Raw genomic sequence first — 18,125 nt, forward strand, 5'->3', positions numbered from 1 at the left:
GCGCCGGCGGCCGCGCAGCCTGTCGGCCACCGTCCGCGAGCCGGGCGGGGCGGGGCCGGAAGTGACGCGCGGCCACTTCCGCTGTGGGCCTGCGCTGCGGGGCTTCGGCGGGCCGGGTCGGGACGCGCGGTACCCGCGGTGAGTCCGGCCGGGGGCGGCGGCGCCCGAGCCTGGGGCGCGGCGGGGCGGGCGCGGCCGTCGTTCCGTGCGCGTCCCTGGACCGCGCGCTGTCAGACCCGCAGCCCGCGCGCTGGCGCCGTCCGGGCCCGTAGCGTCCGCACGCGGGACCTCGGGGTTCCCTTCCCGGCCCCGCGCCCGCCGCCCGGGGACGCCCGCGCGGTCCCTCCAGCCTCCCTGGGCGCAGCGCGTCGGCCTCCCGCGGGCAAGGCTGGGGCGGCCCGTAGGCCGTTCGCTCCCGAGCCGCGCACCGGCCCCGGCCCCCTCGTGGCGCCTCTGGTTGGAAGAAGCCGCTCCGCTCCCTCGGCCCAGTGGCCCTCGCTCGGCCGGCCGGGCCCGCTCTGTGCGCCTGCCTTCCCGGCGTCCTGCGTCCGGCCCGCGCCCGAGACGAGCGGGGCTGTGCGCCGTGCGCCGTGTCCCCGGGGGACGTGAGGCGGGCGCGGCCCCTGGAGCCTCTGCCTGGCTGGGGAGACGCCGGTCCGGCCGTGAGACGCGCCCCCCTAGAGGGCTGGGGGCCGGGGGCCCTGGGCGGCGGGCGGGCGGCTCCGAGGCCGACCCCACGGCCCACCCGGATGGCCCCGCGTGCAGTGGGGCGCGCGTGCTGCGGGTGGGCCCGGAGACGGGTTCTGCGTCCTCGGCGCGGGAGCGCGTCGCTCTGAAGCGGAATTCTGCGGGGCGGTGACCTCGCTTCGTTCTGGACCGAAAGGCTTGTGCCTGTGCGCCCCGTGGGCCCCTTCGCGGCCGGGAAGAGCTCTGCACGCGCCGTTGCTCGTCTCCGGAAAGGCATTGAGAGTCCTGACTTGTTCTCACAAATGCTACAAAGGCCCCTTGTGCAGTTGGCTCTGCGCCTCCGCCGGGACCCGCCGCCGCTTCTCTCTGCCCCCGGCCGGCCCTCCTGCTCCGCGCTGCAGGTCACAGTGGGAGGGCGTTCCGCTCGTCCCCCGCGCCTGTTTGGCGCCCAGCAGAGGAGCTCGGAGCGGCAGAAAGAGTGGGCCGTGGTGACCAGGTGCTCCTGAGCCGTGCTCAGTGGGCGCCGTTGGCGTTTGCGGTGCGATGCTTCTCTGGATGGTGCCGATCTCTGGCCTCCCGCCCACTACATACCCAGAGCACCCTTCTGGTCCCTGTGATAACCAGAAGTGTCCCTTACGCACTTCCCGCCGTCCTCCTGGGAGCTCCTGCCCGCTGTCAGAAGCCGCAGATGGTGCCAGAGCCGTCCACATCCCCACGGAGACCCGGCTTCCTTACCATCTTGGTGACGAGGGCATGTCTGTGCTTGTATTTTTACCACAAACACAAGGTTTCCTGCAGAGAGTTCCTTCGGGTGGTCATTGTTCTGAAGGGCTCTCCCCCTGCTTGTACCTGCCGGACAGGTGTTTCTTTTTGGTGGGAAGCTGGTGTGCTTGCCATCTGGCGTGACGAAGGGTCTTCAGTCCAGCCAGTGCGGGACAACCCCCATTGCTGAGCGCCCCTCGTAGCGCTTGGATGAAACCCGATGCCCTTAGATTCGGAGAGGCCTCGGGGAAGTTGTGTGTCCTCTTTGCTGTCTGGCTTGTACGTTGCACTGCCTCGTTGGAGGTCCTCTGTGATTGCTAAGGTACCTGGTGGTTTGGGATGCTGTCAGTTCCCAAACTCGGATCCAGGGTTCCTTTTGTAAAACCAGCCGTTCTCCAGTAACATTTCCACGTGGTCAGCCCTTCATAATAAAAGCACGTTTGTTCCTGCTTCTCCAGTGACTGACGCCACTGGAACTTACTGGGTGTGGGCTCTTTGGTGCTTTCTAAGGGTGATTGTGTTGAAGCCCAGGGCACACAGCAGCTCTCTGGGTAGGAGTAATAGTCACCCCCTGTCAGAAGCCCAGAGAGGCCAAGTTCTTTGCCTGCAACCCCACAGCTCAGAGCTGGCCAAAGCAGGTTCAGACTGGCTGGGACTCCACACCCTGTGCCCTGCTGTGCCTCCTGTCGGTGGCTGTGGTTACCATGACCAGAGTTGTAAGCGTGCGTGTTCGTGCTTAACTCTCCTGCTCTTATGTTTGGAGACGGCCTGGCTCTGGCCCGTGCTCAGTGTCTGTGCCACCAGACTAGAGCTTCACACTCTCGGTGTGGAGCTGCAAATCAGTGCTCGCTAGTTAGTTCGCACACGTGGCGTGCGTGCCCACTCTCCTCTGCTAGATGCTCGGTGTTGAACTGGGGCCTCCTCGTCCTCACCAGACCTGTTAGCACAGTTTTGTTTTTATAAACAGCTTTCCTCTCACTTTTAGGAGAACGTGTTGTGATGTTTCAGAGCCAGAACTATGAGTGAATTTCGGATTCACCACGACGTCAATGAGCTGCTCAGCTTGCTGCGTGTCCATGGAGGGGACGGGGCTGAGGTCTATATCGACCTGCTACAGAAGAACAGGACACCCTATGTCACAACCACTGTGTCTGCACACAGTGCCAAGGTGGGTTACGTCCCTGGTGCTGCGCTGGGCACCGGGCAAGCTGGGCCCCGTCCCGGTGGAGCTTGTGCGCAGAGGTCACAGGTTCCCTGACGGAGCAGCCATAGCACCACCAGAGTCGACGGCCGACAGCCCTCGTGAAAGGCTTTTCTTGGACCTCGTCCTCTGCTCAACTCAGTGCTTCGATGATTCCTTGTACAAGCTCTTGTCACCTACTCTGTTGTACAGATGAGTAATTGGGGGCTCGGGGAGAGTGCTGGGATGTCAGCTTGACCTCAGAACCCAGGGTCAAGGTCCCTGAGGAAGGAGACTCCTCTTCCTCTGGACGGAAAGGAAGCTCCTGGTGGCACCTGGCTGGCTCAGTTTGTGGAGCAGCTGGATCTCGGGGTCACGAGTCCCACAGTGGGTGTAGAAATTACTTTAAAAAATTAAAAACTTGAAAAGAAGAGGAAGCTCCTGGTATTAACTGTATTGAAGTCCCTTTAAAGCAGATTTTTCTATTTTTATTTAAATAATATATAATTGAAAATTACGGATTTTCAGTAAAGAGAATTTTTAAATTTATTTTTAGAAACACTCTATGAAGCTTCAGTTACTTAAATAGGTTAATAATGGCACCAGGATCATTAGGAAAATTTACTGAGCAGGCAGTGTTTGGGAACACAGAAGTGAATATAATTTATTACAAAGGGAACACCATAAATCAGTGAGCAGACATAACCCAGAGCCCGTGCCTAATTCCAGAGGGAAGAGCACTGAACATATGAAGCAAGTGCATAAAAAAAAAAAAATCCACGTGGCTGTTTCCTGATCTCAGGCCGAGGAAGCAGGAGGGAGCTACAGAGGACTGTGGGGCTGACAGCTTGTTGGGTTTGAGTCTTATTTCAGAGGTATGGGATCATTTAGCCTACCTAGTTGCACGGTTTCAGTTTCTGTATTTAATTTTCTGGAAGTTTTTTTTTTTTTAAGATTTTATGTATTTATTTGACAAGTAGGCAGAGAGAGAGGAAGGGACGCAGGCTCCCCGATGAGCAGAGAGCCCGATCCAGGGCTCGATCCCAGGACCCTGAGATCACGACCTGAGCTGAAGGCAGTGGCTTAACCCACTAAGCCCCGCAGGTGCCCCTCAGGAAGATTTTTAAAAGTTGTTTGCTATTGTCACTGAATCTCTCGTGTTTATGCTTTTGAGGTTAAAATAGCAGAATTTTCTCGTACTCCAGAAGATTTTCTAAAGAAGTATGATGAATTGAAATCTAAAAACACAAGGAACCTTGACCCACTGGTGTACCTGTTGTCAAAACTCACGGAAGACAAAGAGGTAACGGCCGTGTGGGCTCGCGTGGGGAGTGTCGGGCAAAGCGACTGTACGGGTTTCTGACGGAGCTCGTCTGGTGGGGTTGCTCCGATGGACACTCAGGAGATTTGCTCCGTTGACACAACACCTCTGACGGCACATTTCTGCCCACGTGTAGCTTCTTTCCCTGCCTTGTGCCCTTGGACGTGACGTAGGAACGTGTCTGTGGAGCTTCAGAAGGGACAATGACTCACGCTGGCAATAAACTTGAGAAGTAGTACAGCTGTTACCTCCCAGGATGGGGACCTTTATTTTTCATCATGTCCGATGTGTTTTCGTGTGTTGTGCAGCGGGCGTGTGCTGCTTGACACTAAGAAAAGCACTTAGTGTCAAGGCCGGCGGAGCCACTGCACCCCCAAGCGTCCAGGCAGGGGATTGGCCCTCTCCCGCTGCAGGCCCTAGGGCCTGTTCAGGGGTGCAGGGTGTGGCTAGGCCCATTTGACAGTCCGCGCTGGGGATGGACAAAGGGATGCGGTCTTGCTGCGGCCTGGGAGACTGGCAGAGTGTAGTGAAAGGACCATGCCCTTGCGCGTGGAGTCGGGAAGGAAGGGAGCCGGGGCTGGCCCGTGCGACGCACCGTCTTGTGTGTTTCCAGACGCTGCAGTATCTACAGCAGAACGCGAAGGAGCGCGCGGAGCTCGCTGCCAGTGCTGCGGGCGGCGCCGCCGGCTTCTGCGCCCCGGCCGCAGCCTCCAGGCTCTCGGCGCAGGAGCTGGAGGAGCTGAGGAAGCAGCTTGGCAGTGTGGCCGCGGGCTCCACGCCGCAGCAGGTACGGAGCCCCCGCCGCCCTTGTGGGGGACAGTCCTGGACCACAGGACTAGACGACAGTGCAGGAAGGTTCTGACCCACCAGGCTGTCAGGCTTGCCTGCTGGGGACCCTCGCAGGACCCTTGTGGGGACCCTGCTGGGGACCCTCGCGTGGCTCTCAGCCTCCGTTAATTGTGATTCTTCCTTTCCTTCAGTTAGTTTTTGAGTTTGTTTTTCTAAGATTGTACTTCATAGATCATTTTCTCTACGCCGTTTTCTGTCTCTCCTGCTCTCTATTTCATGTCCTGCCCCAGCGCCTTGCTGTACGACCATGAGGGTCTGAGCAGGGTCTCTGCTTGTCCGGTTCAGTGGCTCCGACAGGCACGACGGCCAGGGCTAGGTTAGGAGTGTCTTACGTCAGCACCCCAGGTGTCCTCACTCTGCTACCCTGTATGACAGATGAGCAAGTAGTTTGCACCCACCCTCTCTCTGGCCACCCTGGACCTGGAACTTCTGAAAGCTGGGTCCCTAGAACTGCCCTGGTCAGCCTCCGGTGGCCCGTCCCACAGGAGGACCACTGCTCTGGGCATGTGCTGCAGGTGCTGGCCTCTCCCCCTGGCCCCGAGGTGGGGACCCCCTTCTCCAGTTGGCTGTGCCTGGGGCCTTGTCTCCACCCATCAGGTCAAGTCTAGACTCTGTGTCACCACGAAAAAGCCACCGAATCTATGTGTAGGTGTGCCCAGGAAGGGTGCTCCTGGTGTCCCTGGGGGTCTTGCAGACTGAGAGCCTGAGGAGGGGTGGGGTCTCTGTCTTACAGCCCGCGCTTTGCACCATGATGGGCCTGGAGGGGCTCGTTTCTTCACGTCTGCACTGAACCTTCACGTGCTGAGGATGGACTTCTCCCATGCCCTCGATGTCTGTTCTAAGTGTTGGTACTGAAAGTGTGTCTCTTTTTCTTTTTGAAAATATCCTCACCAGTCTCTGGAACTTACAAGAAAGCTGCTTCGAGATAAGCAGAACAAAAAAAATTCGGGCCAGCGCCTCCCGGTCTTTCCGCCGTGGGTATACGAGAGACCCACACTGGTTGGGGATTTCCTGACTGGCTCAGGCGTAAGCACAGACGCGGCTGTGCCTATAGGTACGTGATGTGCGTTTCCAATACCCAGGCTCCCTTGAGCAGCGCGGCACGCTGTCCTTCCGGAGTTCTCGTCCTTGGTAGCGGCAGCTCTTAGGTCCCCGCTGCCTCGGCGTGCCCCTTGCTCTCCTGCTCCCCCGCCCTACCTGCCAAGTGCCTCCTTGGGGCTTGCTCTCGGGTCTTCCTCACTAATTTCCCTTTGCAGGGTGACCTCGTTGGTCTGTTGCCTCCGTGGCAATCCCAGATCTCTACCCTCAGGACGTCTCCCTGAACTTTGGTCTCCCGTGGGCATCTCTCTGTCGTGTGTGCCTGCAGTGGGGCTCCCGACCTTCCCGCTAATGTCTCCACTTTCACGTGGTGACTGGTGTCACAGTTCCCCGGGCCCGGAGCTGGGGCGGCACCTGTGTTTGCTTCCGCCTGCGCCGACCTGGTCCCAGTCCCCCACCTCCCTCTGCTGCTCTTGCCCAGACGCGGGCCTCCTGCTCTCACTGGCTTGGGGCTCAGCACCGCTCCAGAGCTCCCTGTGGTAAAGGAAGGTCTGGATCTGCCCTGCCTGGTGCGGGGCCGTCTGCTGGATGTCGCTCCTGCGCGATGCGGTGCAGCTGGTGTGGCTGAGCAGTGGGTGTCTGGCTCCCTCTCACTTGGCCCAGGTAGCCGGCGGCGTGGGGCCTCACACCCAGCCCTGCTGAGTCATCACAGAGCTCACGGCTTTGAGCCTCCGGCCTGTGTCCCACAGGACCTGTCTGGTGACTCCCCTAGCGCTGGCGGACGGGCCTCCTGGCCACGCCTCACCGTGCAGTGTCCCTCATCCTGGCTCACTCCCTTGTCCCTTCAGAGCTCAGCCTCCAGGCTGACTGTGCCGCCCATGGCTGTTCCTTTCCTCGGCCTGTGACCTGGTCCTTTCTCATGTGCGGGCAGGGTGCTGGAGGGGCATGGTGGCATCTGCCCCCAAGGCCAGGGGCCCTACCCCAAGGCCAGCTGACCTGGTGCTGTACCCCTCACCCCCCACTGAGAGCATCCACTGGGGCTCTTAACTGGGGCGATATCAGATTTCAAGCAAGTGGTGGTGGGGCTTGGTGGCGATTCCTAGACAGCACCCCCGTGCTTGAGGAATAGGAAGCTGTACCTCACTACTTCATTCGGAGCCGTGAGTGAGCTTGTCCTGACAGCCGCCGGCGTCGGGAAGAGAGGACAGGGCTTGAAGTTCACGCGACCTGTGCCACGCACGGACAGGTGGCTGCTGGGCTCAGAGCCTGTGTCCTGCCGTCAGCAGGCTGGTGTGTGGGTGTGTGGGTGTGTGATGCCAGCGGAGCGGAACTTTTGTGAACTGACATGTGGGGCAGTGCCGTCCAGAGCCACCAGGCCTGGGTTCTGGGATGCTGTGGGGCTGACGGGGCCACCCACTGGGCCAGCTGCGCAAGGCTGGGCTGCAAGGCGAGGGCGCAGAGACACCCTTCTGTCCCTGCCTCCTCTGGCTCCCCACGCGTGGCGGTCTGTCCCGGCAGGTGCTCTGGAGGACGGCGAGTGTTGTCCTAGGGCTGTGAACCGAGAGGGGCAGGGAGCTGCTGGGGCCAGGAGGCCTTTGGCCAGCGGCCTTGGTTGATGGCATAGGACCGTCCTCAGTTAGATGGTGGTAAGGAAGCCGCCTCGTACAGCGCACACGTGCTGGAAATTGTCACTGCTTTAAAGTCTTTGAAGACAGTCTCATCCCATGGCAACCAAGACCTGTTAAGTTGTAACAAGTGTTGTAAGAACAGCTTACGTCAGAAATGCTTCTTAAATCCTTAACTTTATCCTCTTAAATGTCGAGCTTTTACTTGTGTCCGGAGGGTTTTATCTGCTTAGTGCAATGTGCCTAGTGGCAGATTGCCCAGGCCCCACCTGTCCTGTGCTCCTGGTGCTCTCCGGATCCCGGCCATTGTGCCTCCCTGGGATGAGTCAGATCCCAGTGAACAGCCAGATTCTCGTGGCCGTGAGTGTTTGAGGGAATCACAGGGAAATCAGCAGAAGGTACCGGAGTAGGTGAGGTCCGGAGAAAGGCCAGGGGGAGTGAGGGGCCCTGGAAGCAAGGCCGTGGCCCAGCTGGTGTTTGCGGTCCACAGGCGCGCTGCCCCTGGCCTCCCAGGAGTCGGCCGTGGTGGAGGACCTGCTGTATGTGCTGGTGGGTGTGGACGGCAGGTACATCACCGCCCAGCCCCTCACCGGGAGGCAGAGCCGCACCTTCCTCGTGGACCCCAACCTCGACTTGTCCATCAGGGAGCTGGTGAACAGGGTCCTCCCGGTGGCTGCCAGTTACTCCACAGTGACCAGGTAGGCGCCCGACGGGCCCTGAGGCTGGACGCAGGCCTTCCTGGGCGCTCTTCACCCCGTGGTGCACACTTTGTGTTCGTGAGGGTCATTTGAATCCTCTTCTAGAAAGCGTCCTCGTCTTGTTGTGACTGGTCTCGTGCCTGGGACGGTTCCGAAGGCCCTGGGGACGAGTGCGGGGCTGGTGTCTACGTGCTCGAGAGGGGAGGGGCTCAGAACACCTGACCTAATCGGAAAACGTAGCCTCCCCTGCTCATGGGTCCCGGGTGCTCTTTTTCCTCCTAGGTTCATTGAAGAAAAGTCTTCCTTCGAGTACGGACAGGTGAACCACGCCTTGGCGGCCGCCATGAGAACCCTCGTGAAGGAATACCTGATCCTGGTCACGCAGCTGGAGCAGCTGCAGAGGCAGGGCCTCCTGTCCCTCCAGAAGCTCTGGTTCTACATCCAGCCAGCCATGCGCACCGTCGACATCCTGGCCTCCCTCGGTACGTTCCTGCCCCCATCTGGCCGCACCGGCCAGCCCTGGGAGGGACTTGGGGCAGCGGGCAGGCAGCGGGCGGGCATGGGTGGGCACGTTCTGTGGTGGAGTGGGCCGTGGTGTGTGAAGGTGAAACCCCCGGGCCAGGCTCGAGGCATCCATTTCTTCACCAAGGACACCAGGGTGTGAGGCCAAAGCCTATATTGCTTCCTGTTTTAGTTTGTGGCAGGAAAACTCTGGAAGCTCTTCCTGATAAATGCTCATTAGTGATATCGAGCTTACGGTTTGAGTGTCTCCCACAGAAGGATCATCTGTTCCTAGAAGGAGGTCCTGGTCTGTTGTCACCTAGCTGGGGCAGCCCTGGGCAGCCCTTCTCAGCTGACTGCTGCCTCCCCTCCTGGCAGCCACCTCAGTGGATAAAGGCGAGTGTGTCGGGGGGTCCACCCTGAGCCTTCTCCACGACCGGAGCTTCAACTACACGGGCGACAGCCAGGCACAGGAGCTGTGCCTGTACCTCACCAAGGCTGCCAGTGTGCCGTACTTTGAGATTCTGGAAAAGTGGATCTATAGAGGGATAATCGATGACCCGTACAGGTAGGGCTCGCGGAGCCTGAGGGAGTCGGGTATGACAGCCACGTGCAGCCACGCAGCCCAGAGAGCCTTCAGCACGCCGAGGGGCGCTCCTGGCCTCCTGCCGTGGGCTTCTGTCCCGGCTGGTGAGGGCTCCTTCCCAGCCTGGGGGTTTCAGTACATTCACGGAGCCAGGCGGCTCGTGGACAACTCTGTCGCGTTGAGTACTGCTCAAGTACTTTCAGAGTCAGGGCTAGAAGTAGTGGTTTTCTGCTGCTGGTCCCAGTAACCGTCTGAGGGGAGGGCCTGACAGGGAACATGTTTTGTTGTGTCTTTTTTTAAGATTTTATTTATTTGTCAGAGAGAGAGAGGGAGAGAGAGCAAGCACAGGCCGGCAGAGGCAGAGGGAGAAGCAGGCTCCCCACCGAGCAAGGAGCCCCATGTGGGACTCGATCCCAGGACGCTGGGATCATGACCTGAGCCGAAGGCAGCTGCTTAACCAACTGCGCCACCCAGGCATCCCAGGGAATGTGTTTTAAAACGAGCCCCGCTCAGTAAAGTCTGAAACAGCCATGAAGGGGTCGCACCCCTGCTGTCGCGAGCGGCTCGCCTGGTTTCGCACGGGAGGGAAGTGCAGCGGGAACCACAGAGAGGTCAGCCTGCAGCCCAGGAGCCCTGAATTCCTCAGAGCCGGTGTGCAGCTGGGCACCGGCGGGTGACCCCGCTCATGGGCGTGGGACCTCCCAAGCCTGCTGGGCTGTCGCACTCGGCTTGCCGCCTGAGAGCGTCCTGTGCTCGGCAGCGAGTTCATGGTGGAGGAGCACGAGCTTCGGAAGGAGAAGATCCAGGAGGACTACAACGACAAGTACTGGGACCAGAGGTACACCGTGGTGCAGCGGCAGATTCCCTCCTTCCTGCAGAAGATGGCCGGCAAGGTGCTCAGCACAGGTGAGTCCCGTGCCCCAGCCCGGTGCACCCTGGCCCTCTGTCCTGTGGCTCTGTCATCATGTCCCCGGCTGCAGGGCGGGTGCCCTGCTGTGCTCAGGGCTGGAACAGCCTCCGCAGGGCCTTCCTGCGCCTCGCCGTTGTCCTGTCCAACCCCTGTGGCTCTGGGCGCCGTTGTTTTGTTCTCTGGCCCTGGGAGGTTGTCTCACAGATGACTTTTCTCCACTACCTTGTTTCTAGAACTCTGTTACCATTGACAGGAAAATGTCTTTCCTGTTCCCAGCCGGCCCCAGACATGCGGCTTTTAAAACAGCACTGACATCCAGCTCTCCTGCTGCCTGTGGACACCCGCTGGGTGTCCCGTGAATTCACCCAGTCCCGGCACGGACCACCCAGGGTCGGTGGGTGTGCGCTCCTCGGCCTCAGAGCTCAGGCTCTCAAGGCGGCCCCCGCGTCGACAGTGCCGGGTCCCTAGGCCACCTGCACGGCCATCTGATGTGGCTGCGCGTTGGAGGTTCCCGTGACGCCCCTGTGCAGGGTTACGATTTGCTAGGGCGGCTCACGGAACTCAGGGAAATACCGTGTTTTCTAGATCACCGCGTTGTTAGCAAGGACGCGAGCGAGCGAGCGGCCGGGTGAAGAGGTCCGCGGGTCGGGGTCTGGTGCCGAGTGCGGGAGCTCCTGCACGCCTGGCACCGGGGGGCACCGCCGCGTGTGGATGTGTTCACCCCCCGGACATGCGCCTCGCTGCTCCGGGTAGGGCTTTAGGGAGGTTCCGCGACGCAGGCGCGAGTGAGGGAATCTTTGGTGGCCGTTGGTGACTTGCTCCTCCTCCGGCCGCTCCCTGTCCCCGGCACCAGGGGGCGGGACCAGACCTCCAGCCTCTGGTCACAGGGTTGGGTCCCCGGCACGCAGTCCCCCTCCCCAGCTGTCCGGGGGCCGCCTGGAGTCACCTCACGGAGACAAACTTAGCTGCTCGGAATGCCTCCTGGGTCTCGAGGTCGCAAGGGTTGTTGGAGCTCGGTGCCAGCAGCGGGTCCGTGTCCTTGTGGGTCACTCATACACCACCACAGGAAAAGCGGTCAAGGACTTGGGCCTCAGTGGCCCAGCGGTGTTCCAGTCGCCATCACGTGGGCTGGGAACCGGAGTTAGAAGCACAGAAGGGCTGAGGTACTAGATAGGCTTAAGCCAGGGACTTGGCGGTCAAGGAAGCTGTTGAAAGACGACCAAGAATCTCACTCTCCGAAAGCTTCTTGGAATTATTTCTGTGCTCTTTGTCAGAAAAGCCTGGCTGAGAGAAAGCCCGGCCCGTTACGGCACTTAGCGCTTCTGTCCTTCATGGACATCAGCTGTGTTTCCCTGCCTTGTGTAAAGGGCTCTAGAACCGTGTTTCCAGGCCCCAGCTAGTATTGGGGTCACAGTATCCGAGGTTCAGGCCTGTGGGTTAGTGTCTGTATATAGTGAAATGTTTTATCTGTTTTCTCCTTGTCTTTTCAGGAAAATACCTGAACGTAGTCAGAGAGTGTGGCCACGATGTCACCTGCCCAGTGGCCAAGGAGATCATCTACACTTTGAAGGAGCGAGCATATGTTGAGCAGATTGAGAAGGCTTTTAACTACGCCAGCAAGGTCCTGCTGGCCTTCCTGATGGAGGAGAAGGAGCTCGTGGCACACCTGAGGTCAGCTTCTCGCTCAGCTCGTGGAGCCCTCCCAGCGTCTGACTGAGGCCAGACACTTAGTGTCCCCGTTCTGTCACTGGAAACACGAGCATGCTGCCAGGTTGTCTTCAGCCTAAGAACCTTGCACATTTGTGACCCTGCTGCCTTGTTCCTGCGTCCCAAGAGGCTCAGGGGGGCCGTGTCTGCCAGTGTTACCTTGTCAGCGGTGGTCCAGCTTGACAGCCTTGCCCCCATGCAGGGCCACTAGCCCCTCCTGGGCAGTGTTTCTTGCCGTAGTTGGACACAGAGGTCCTTCACCCATGCCTAAGAGCTGTTCATTTCTGCTCTTTAGAAGCTGACCGCCGGTCTCCCCTTGCTGATGTACTTCTCTGGTCTATGGCCTTAGCCCCCTGAACGCACCTGATCTTGTCTGATCCAAGAAGCTGAGCAGGGTTGGGCCAGTTAGTACGGTCTGTGTACTTCTCCGTGGGGAGTGCTGCGGGGCTGTGCGGCCCAAGCCCACCCGTGCCCACCACATCGTCCAAACCATGGGTGGTGGTGGGAGCCGTGTGTCTGCACTCAGCTCTTCCTTGTCGGCCGCCTGTCGGTTTTCCCGAGTCTGGGCCGCTCTGCGTGACCTCCGGGCCCCACCTGCTCTTCAGGTCCATCAAGCGCTACTTCCTGATGGACCAGGGGGACTTCTTTGTGCACTTCATGGACCTCACCGAGGACGAGCTCAAGAAACCGGTGGACGACATCACGCCCACCCGTCTGGAGGCGCTCCTGGAGCTGGCCCTGCGCATGAGCACGGCCAACACGGACCCCTTCAAGGATGATCTCAAGGTGGGCCGGGGGCCGGGGCCGGGGCAGCACCCTCAGACCCGCGGTCCTGTGTCCAGAGAGGTGGAGCGGCCACCTGTGCAGGACAGCCGACATCAAACCCCGGGGGGACCTGACTCCTGCCGGGGCTACCGCAGCTCCCCCTTGGGCAGCACGGGGTGAACCGAGCAGGCGTGCTCGCGTGCAGCCGTCTTTGTCGGTGTAGTGCAGTGACGTGAACGCGTTTCCTTTTCACTAACGTTTCCTCCTTTTTGTAGCTTGCGTTATCGCGAGGCACACCCCGTGCTACAGCGCGTGAGACACGTGCTTGTCACCCGCATCTGCGAGCCCTCCAGGCAGCCGTGGGCTGTTTGCCGTCGGGGTTGGGGAGGTCAGCAGACCCCCGCGGGTTTCCAGCTGAACCAGCACATTCAGTCAGCCACGACGTGCTGTGTAGTTCCTCGTTTACACCAGTGGGTAGCTTACAAATAACCTCTGCACTTCTCCTTTTTGGCTTTGGTGGAAGCAGCTGAGGCCTTCCTGGCAGACACTTGTTTCGTAAGCCGGCCTTCCAGAGGCAGGTCTGTACCAGAGGAAGCTGCGCCAGTCCTGGACTTGCTTCTCCAGCTCATGCGGCAGCTGGGCTGGGGCCACAGTCAGGACGCAGCACCTTTTTTTTTTTTTTTTTAAGATTTTATTTTTTTGTCTGACAGAGATCACAAGTGGGCAGAGGCAGGCAGAGAGGGGGAAGCAGGCTCCCCTCTGAGGAGAGAGCCTGATGTGGGGCTCGATCCCAGGACCCTGAGACCATGACCTGAGCCTAAGGCAGAGGCTTAACCCAGGTGGGTGGCGACGCTTTTTTCTTTCTTTCTTAAGATCGATCTGATGCCTCATGACCTCATCACTCAGCTGCTGCGGGTTCTGGCCATCGAGACCAAGCAGGAGAAGGCGATGGTCCATGCTGACCCCACCGAGCTCACGCTGAGCGGCCTAGAGGCCTTCTCCTTCGACTACGTCGTCAAGTGGCCCCTGTCGCTGATTATCAATAGGTGAGCATGAGTCCTTCGGGCGCTGGCTTCCGTGGACGTGCTTCCAGGCTTGCAGGGATGGCAGGGTTGTGTCCGCTCAGCAGCCCGCTGGGAGCGGCTGTGCATGGTCACTCCTGCGCAGGGTGGGCTGCCCGGCTCCTGGGGTACAGGACGGCATCAGTGGTGTCGGAGCCTTGGCCACCGTGTGCCGTAAGCATCACGATGTCCACGGCCAGCGGCGCCCGCCGACGCTCAGCATCCTGTGCCCCTCGTTTTGCAGGAAAGCGCTGACGCGCTACCAGATGCTCTTCCGGCACATGTTCTACTGCAAGCACGTGGAGCGGCAGCTCTGCACCGTCTGGATCAGCAACAAGGCCGCCAAGCAGTACTCGCCGCACGCCGCAAAGTGGTGCGTCCCTCGGCTCACCGGACGCCCTGCCCACAGCTTTCGAATGGCGGCTTGGCACCGCCTATAGCTTTTTGATCCGGGACAGGTTTCACACTGCAGTGCGGGGCCGTGGCCCCCACAGTGGACGCTGGCTTGGTCCCTCTGCTGTCGGTCACCGGCTGGTGACAGCAGGTGCCATGTGTGCCTGTGTGTGGGTGCTCGGAGGAGGGGCCCCAACCATGGAGCAGGGGGCACGCAGCGGCTGCAGCAGGAACCGCCCTTGTGCTCACGCAGGTTTGCGGGCGCCTTCACCTTGCGGCAGCGGATGCTCAACTTCGTCCAGAACATTCAGTACTACATGATGTTTGAGGTGATGGAGCCCACCTGGCACATCCTGGAGAAAAACCTGAAATCTGTGAGTCTGAGCTTAACACGTCCCTAACACTGTACAGGCACTGCACCGACCAGGTCGCACCAAGTCAGTTCTTGGAGGGACAGAGGGCCAGACGTTGGGGGGGTGAGCGCTGTGCCTGCCCCAGGCTGGCCACGAGAGAGCAAAACCTTCCGCACACAGAAGGCGTTTCCTTAGGAACATGGCCTGCGTGTGTATGAGCCCGGCTGCGAGTGTTGGGGGGCGGGAAACCTGGGGGCTGGGTTAGGGTTAGGGTTTCTGTGCCTCACCACACCCCTGCACATTCCGGGCCTGTCGGCACGTCCCAGAAGCGTGAAGGGACAGCAGCAGCGTTTCCTTCTTTCTGTGCTTAAGAGCCCAAACTCTGGGCTTTCGGCAGCATGTTGAGCACCCAAAGCCATTGGGTCATGTAAGGAAAGGAAACGACACAGAAGCGTGCAGAGCCTCAGCCTGGCCCGTGGAGGGCTGGTCTCCTCACAAAGTCATGCTGCGAGCGAAGGCAGGTGCTCTCTCTCCGCACAGGCGTCCAACATCGACGACGTCCTGGGCCACCACACGAGCTTCCTGGACAGCTGTCTGAAGGACTGCATGCTGACCAACCCCGAGCTGCTCCGCGTCTTCTCCAGACTCATGTCCGTCTGCGTCATGTTCACCAGCTGCATGCAGGTGTGCCACCCGCCGCGCGCAGGCCTGTGTCCCCGAGCGCTCCCCCACCGCCGGGGGCCGGGGCCAGCAGCTGCCGCGGCTCCGTCCTCAGCCCTGTGTGGGGCACCTGGTGTCTTCTTGTGCAGTTGCAGTTACTCGATTCAGTTACGAGTAGCTGCCTCAGAAAGTGTTGGGAGGTGGAGGGGGTGACGCGAGGCTCACCAGGGCTCTAGAGCCCGGGGGTCGAGCAAGAGCATGCGACATGGTAGCCAACCTCTGGGGCCAGGAGCCTGGGAAACCAGATCTGTCTGGGGCTCGCCGTCCTCAGAAGCCTGTTGGCGAGCTCCCGGCGGGCTCCCTCGGAAGCCATGTGGGCACACCACGGCTCCCTGAGTTCACATCTGCTGCCCCAGGTCTGTGGATGGTGCCTCGGCTGTGCGGCGGCACATACTTTACTCGGGCCGGGTTCCTTGAAACTAACTGCTGCATTTCTTCTGACCCCAAGAGATTTACGCAGAGCATGAAGTTGGACGGCGAGCTGGGCCGGCTGATGCTGGAGCACGGCACGATGCTGGGGCCGCCCACGGAGGCCGAGCGGGCGGAGGAGCGTGCCCGGAAGGAGCTCGCTAGGAAGGTGTGCAGGGTCCGGCTCCGCCGCTGGCCCGCACTCTGTGTTCCTTTTGGTTAAAATAGGCTCATCCCAATCAGGTATCGATCTCCAGACTTGTCCAAACCTCAGCTCGGCTGTGCGTGAGGGCGAGGCCACAGTTCCCCAGAGCAGGGCCCTGCCGGCGGCACAGTTGGAGCCCAGCCTTCACTAGAAGGGCCGGGTATGTCCGCCACCCCTGAGCAGATGCTGGGGATGCGGCCCTGCAGGGCCAGCGGCAGTTCCGGAGAGGTCCAGCCCCGTGCTCCCGGCCCACGCCCTTGTGCCGAGAGGGAGCCAGGAGACAGTGCTGCGGCCGCTGGAAAATCAGAGCCATGCAACGAACCCACAAGGGGCATGGACTTGCTGTTTCCATGTGATGGGAGCAGGGCAGGGCGCCCGCTGCCCGAACGGAGCGAGTCTCTGTCCCACGGCCTCAGGAAGTTTTATGTCCCCGTTAACTTTTATCACCTGAAAACTTGCCCAAATCCCTCCTATTTTCTTTGTTTTTTTAAGAAGGAGCGGGAGGGAAACCAAGCTGGAGGAGATAGGGCCAGGGTGGGACTAGGGCTCATGGTGTCGGACTGCGCCTTCCAGTACGTGGCTGAGCACGTGGACGCCCCCCAGCTGACCTCCAGCTTCGAGGCCACCATCAACAAGTTTGACAAGAACTTCTCAGCGCACCTGCTTGACCTTCTGGCCCGCCTGAGCCTCTACAGCACCAGCGACTGTGAGCACAGCATGGCCAGCGTCATCTCCAGGTGGGTGCAGGCGGCCTCCGCGCACCAACACGGACCGTCCTGTGTCCGCGCACTGCCACGGACCGTCCTGTGCCCGTCGGGCCGGGGGTCCCAGCCTCCCCCCACGCTGCCTGTGCTCCCCCACCGTTGCCTCAGGCCCCCTCGGGAAGGAGTGACTGAAGCGGGGTCTGCTTGGGCGCAGCTTTGCCCCTCGCCTCCGTGCCGCTGTGGGTCGCCTGCGGTCACAGAGGCCTGTGCGGCTGCCGGTGGCCTGCAGCGAGAGGTCCGTGCACGGCGGTTTGTGTTCAGGCGTGAGTGTGCACCGGCGTGCGCCGGGCTGCCCTATTAGTGCCCCAGCACCGGCCCCTGTCTGTGTGCTGGACTGGGTCAGCCTCACCCAACACTTGGCTCCCTGAGCCAGGACCCAGGGTGCTAGCCGGGCTCCCCCCAGCTCCCAGCCCTGGGCCGCGCACAGCAGCGGCATCACCCCGTTTTCAGAAGAGCGGCCCGGAGGTGGGCGAGGACGGGGCCTGCGGTGCCTTCCAGGCCAGGAGGTCACTGGGGGCACACAGTGGGGGTCATGGCAGTGCTTGTTACAGCCTGCAGGTTTGGGCTCTTTGGACTGGGTGGGTCTTGTCGCCACTCTCAGGAGCTGTAACAGAGCGTTCCTGTTGACCCTGGGAGGGGCCCATCGGGGAAGACCGTGTAGGAACGGTGGGGACAGGTGCAGGGGGCCAGCAAGCGGGTCAGCCAGTCTGTGGTTTTGGGGCCAGCAGGCTCCCATGGCCTGTGGAGCCTGGCAGTATCCTGGATGCCTCGCTCTGCAGATGCCCCGCTATGATTCCTAGGGGCCGGGGGCGTTGTCTGCCTGGGAAGTTGTCAGGCGTCATCTGATGTCCTAAGTACACGGCCTGGGAGGTGCCCACTGCCTGAGGCCCCCTCAGGCCCCTGTGCCAGGCAACGCCAGCCCCAACATCCAGGGCCGGGGGGGGGTGGGATGAGTACTCTGCTGGAAGTACTTCTGCCTGCACCTCTAACGAGGGGTTTCTGTTGTGCGGTTCTCGTGTTGCGTGTGTGTACGTTCTGATGTCAGTACTGCTTGAACCCGGAAGGCTGTGTGGGTGGGTGTCCCTCGCACCTGGTGCAGAGCCGACCCTCTGCCTGTGGGGGGGTTGGGTGGCCTGGCACGGCTCTGCAGGGCACCCAGCCGGCATGGCAGCCCCGCCCTCTCCCGCAGACTGGACTTCAATGGTTTCTACACGGAGCGTCTCGAGCGTCTGTCCGCAGAGAGAAGCCAGAAGGCAGCCCCCCAGGTGCCTGTCCCACGGGGCCCCCCGGCATCAGCACCCAGGGTCGCTGTCCCTGCACAGTGAGGCCTCCGGTGCTCTGAAGAAATGAGTTTGGAAGCTTTTACTTGAATATCGCCAAATCACCTGTTTCTGTTTAAACATAAAGTTTGAATGTTGTCCCTGCCGTGCTGGCCTCGGGTCCCATGGTCCTGGGTTCTGCTGGCAGCAGCTGCCCAGACCTGGGTGGGGGCGGGGGTCTCCACAGCTGTGCCCCTCTGTGAGCTGTGTCAGTTGAGCGGGGCCGCTTTTTAAAATGTTTTTCTTCTCAAATAAAGACAAAGTGAAAACATA

The 18,125-nt window shown here is 60.6% G+C and overlaps 1 protein-coding gene across 1 annotated transcript; it reads left to right on the forward strand.

The window, feature by feature from the left end:
* Positions 1 to 6: 6 nt before the first annotated feature.
* TUBGCP2 (tubulin gamma complex associated protein 2) lies at positions 7 to 18,125 on the forward strand. Its single transcript, XM_045068877.1, has 18 exons — positions 7 to 138; positions 2,435 to 2,617; positions 3,804 to 3,932; positions 4,564 to 4,737; positions 5,694 to 5,853; positions 7,953 to 8,160; positions 8,443 to 8,642; positions 9,040 to 9,229; positions 10,008 to 10,153; positions 11,648 to 11,828; positions 12,470 to 12,650; positions 13,503 to 13,675; positions 13,935 to 14,063; positions 14,337 to 14,457; positions 14,977 to 15,120; positions 15,605 to 15,733; positions 16,343 to 16,506; positions 17,723 to 18,125. Exons 2-18 carry the CDS (start codon positions 2,468 to 2,470, stop codon positions 17,856 to 17,858), a joined length of 2,715 nt encoding a protein of 904 aa, XP_044924812.1. The 5' UTR covers positions 7 to 138; positions 2,435 to 2,467; the 3' UTR covers positions 17,859 to 18,125.

Source organism: Mustela putorius, unplaced genomic scaffold (assembly GCF_011764305.1).
Source record: "Mustela putorius furo isolate JIRA1106 unplaced genomic scaffold, ASM1176430v1.1 tig00003909_pilon_pilon_pilon, whole genome shotgun sequence".
NCBI classification, from domain to species: Eukaryota; Metazoa; Chordata; class Mammalia; order Carnivora; family Mustelidae; genus Mustela; species Mustela putorius.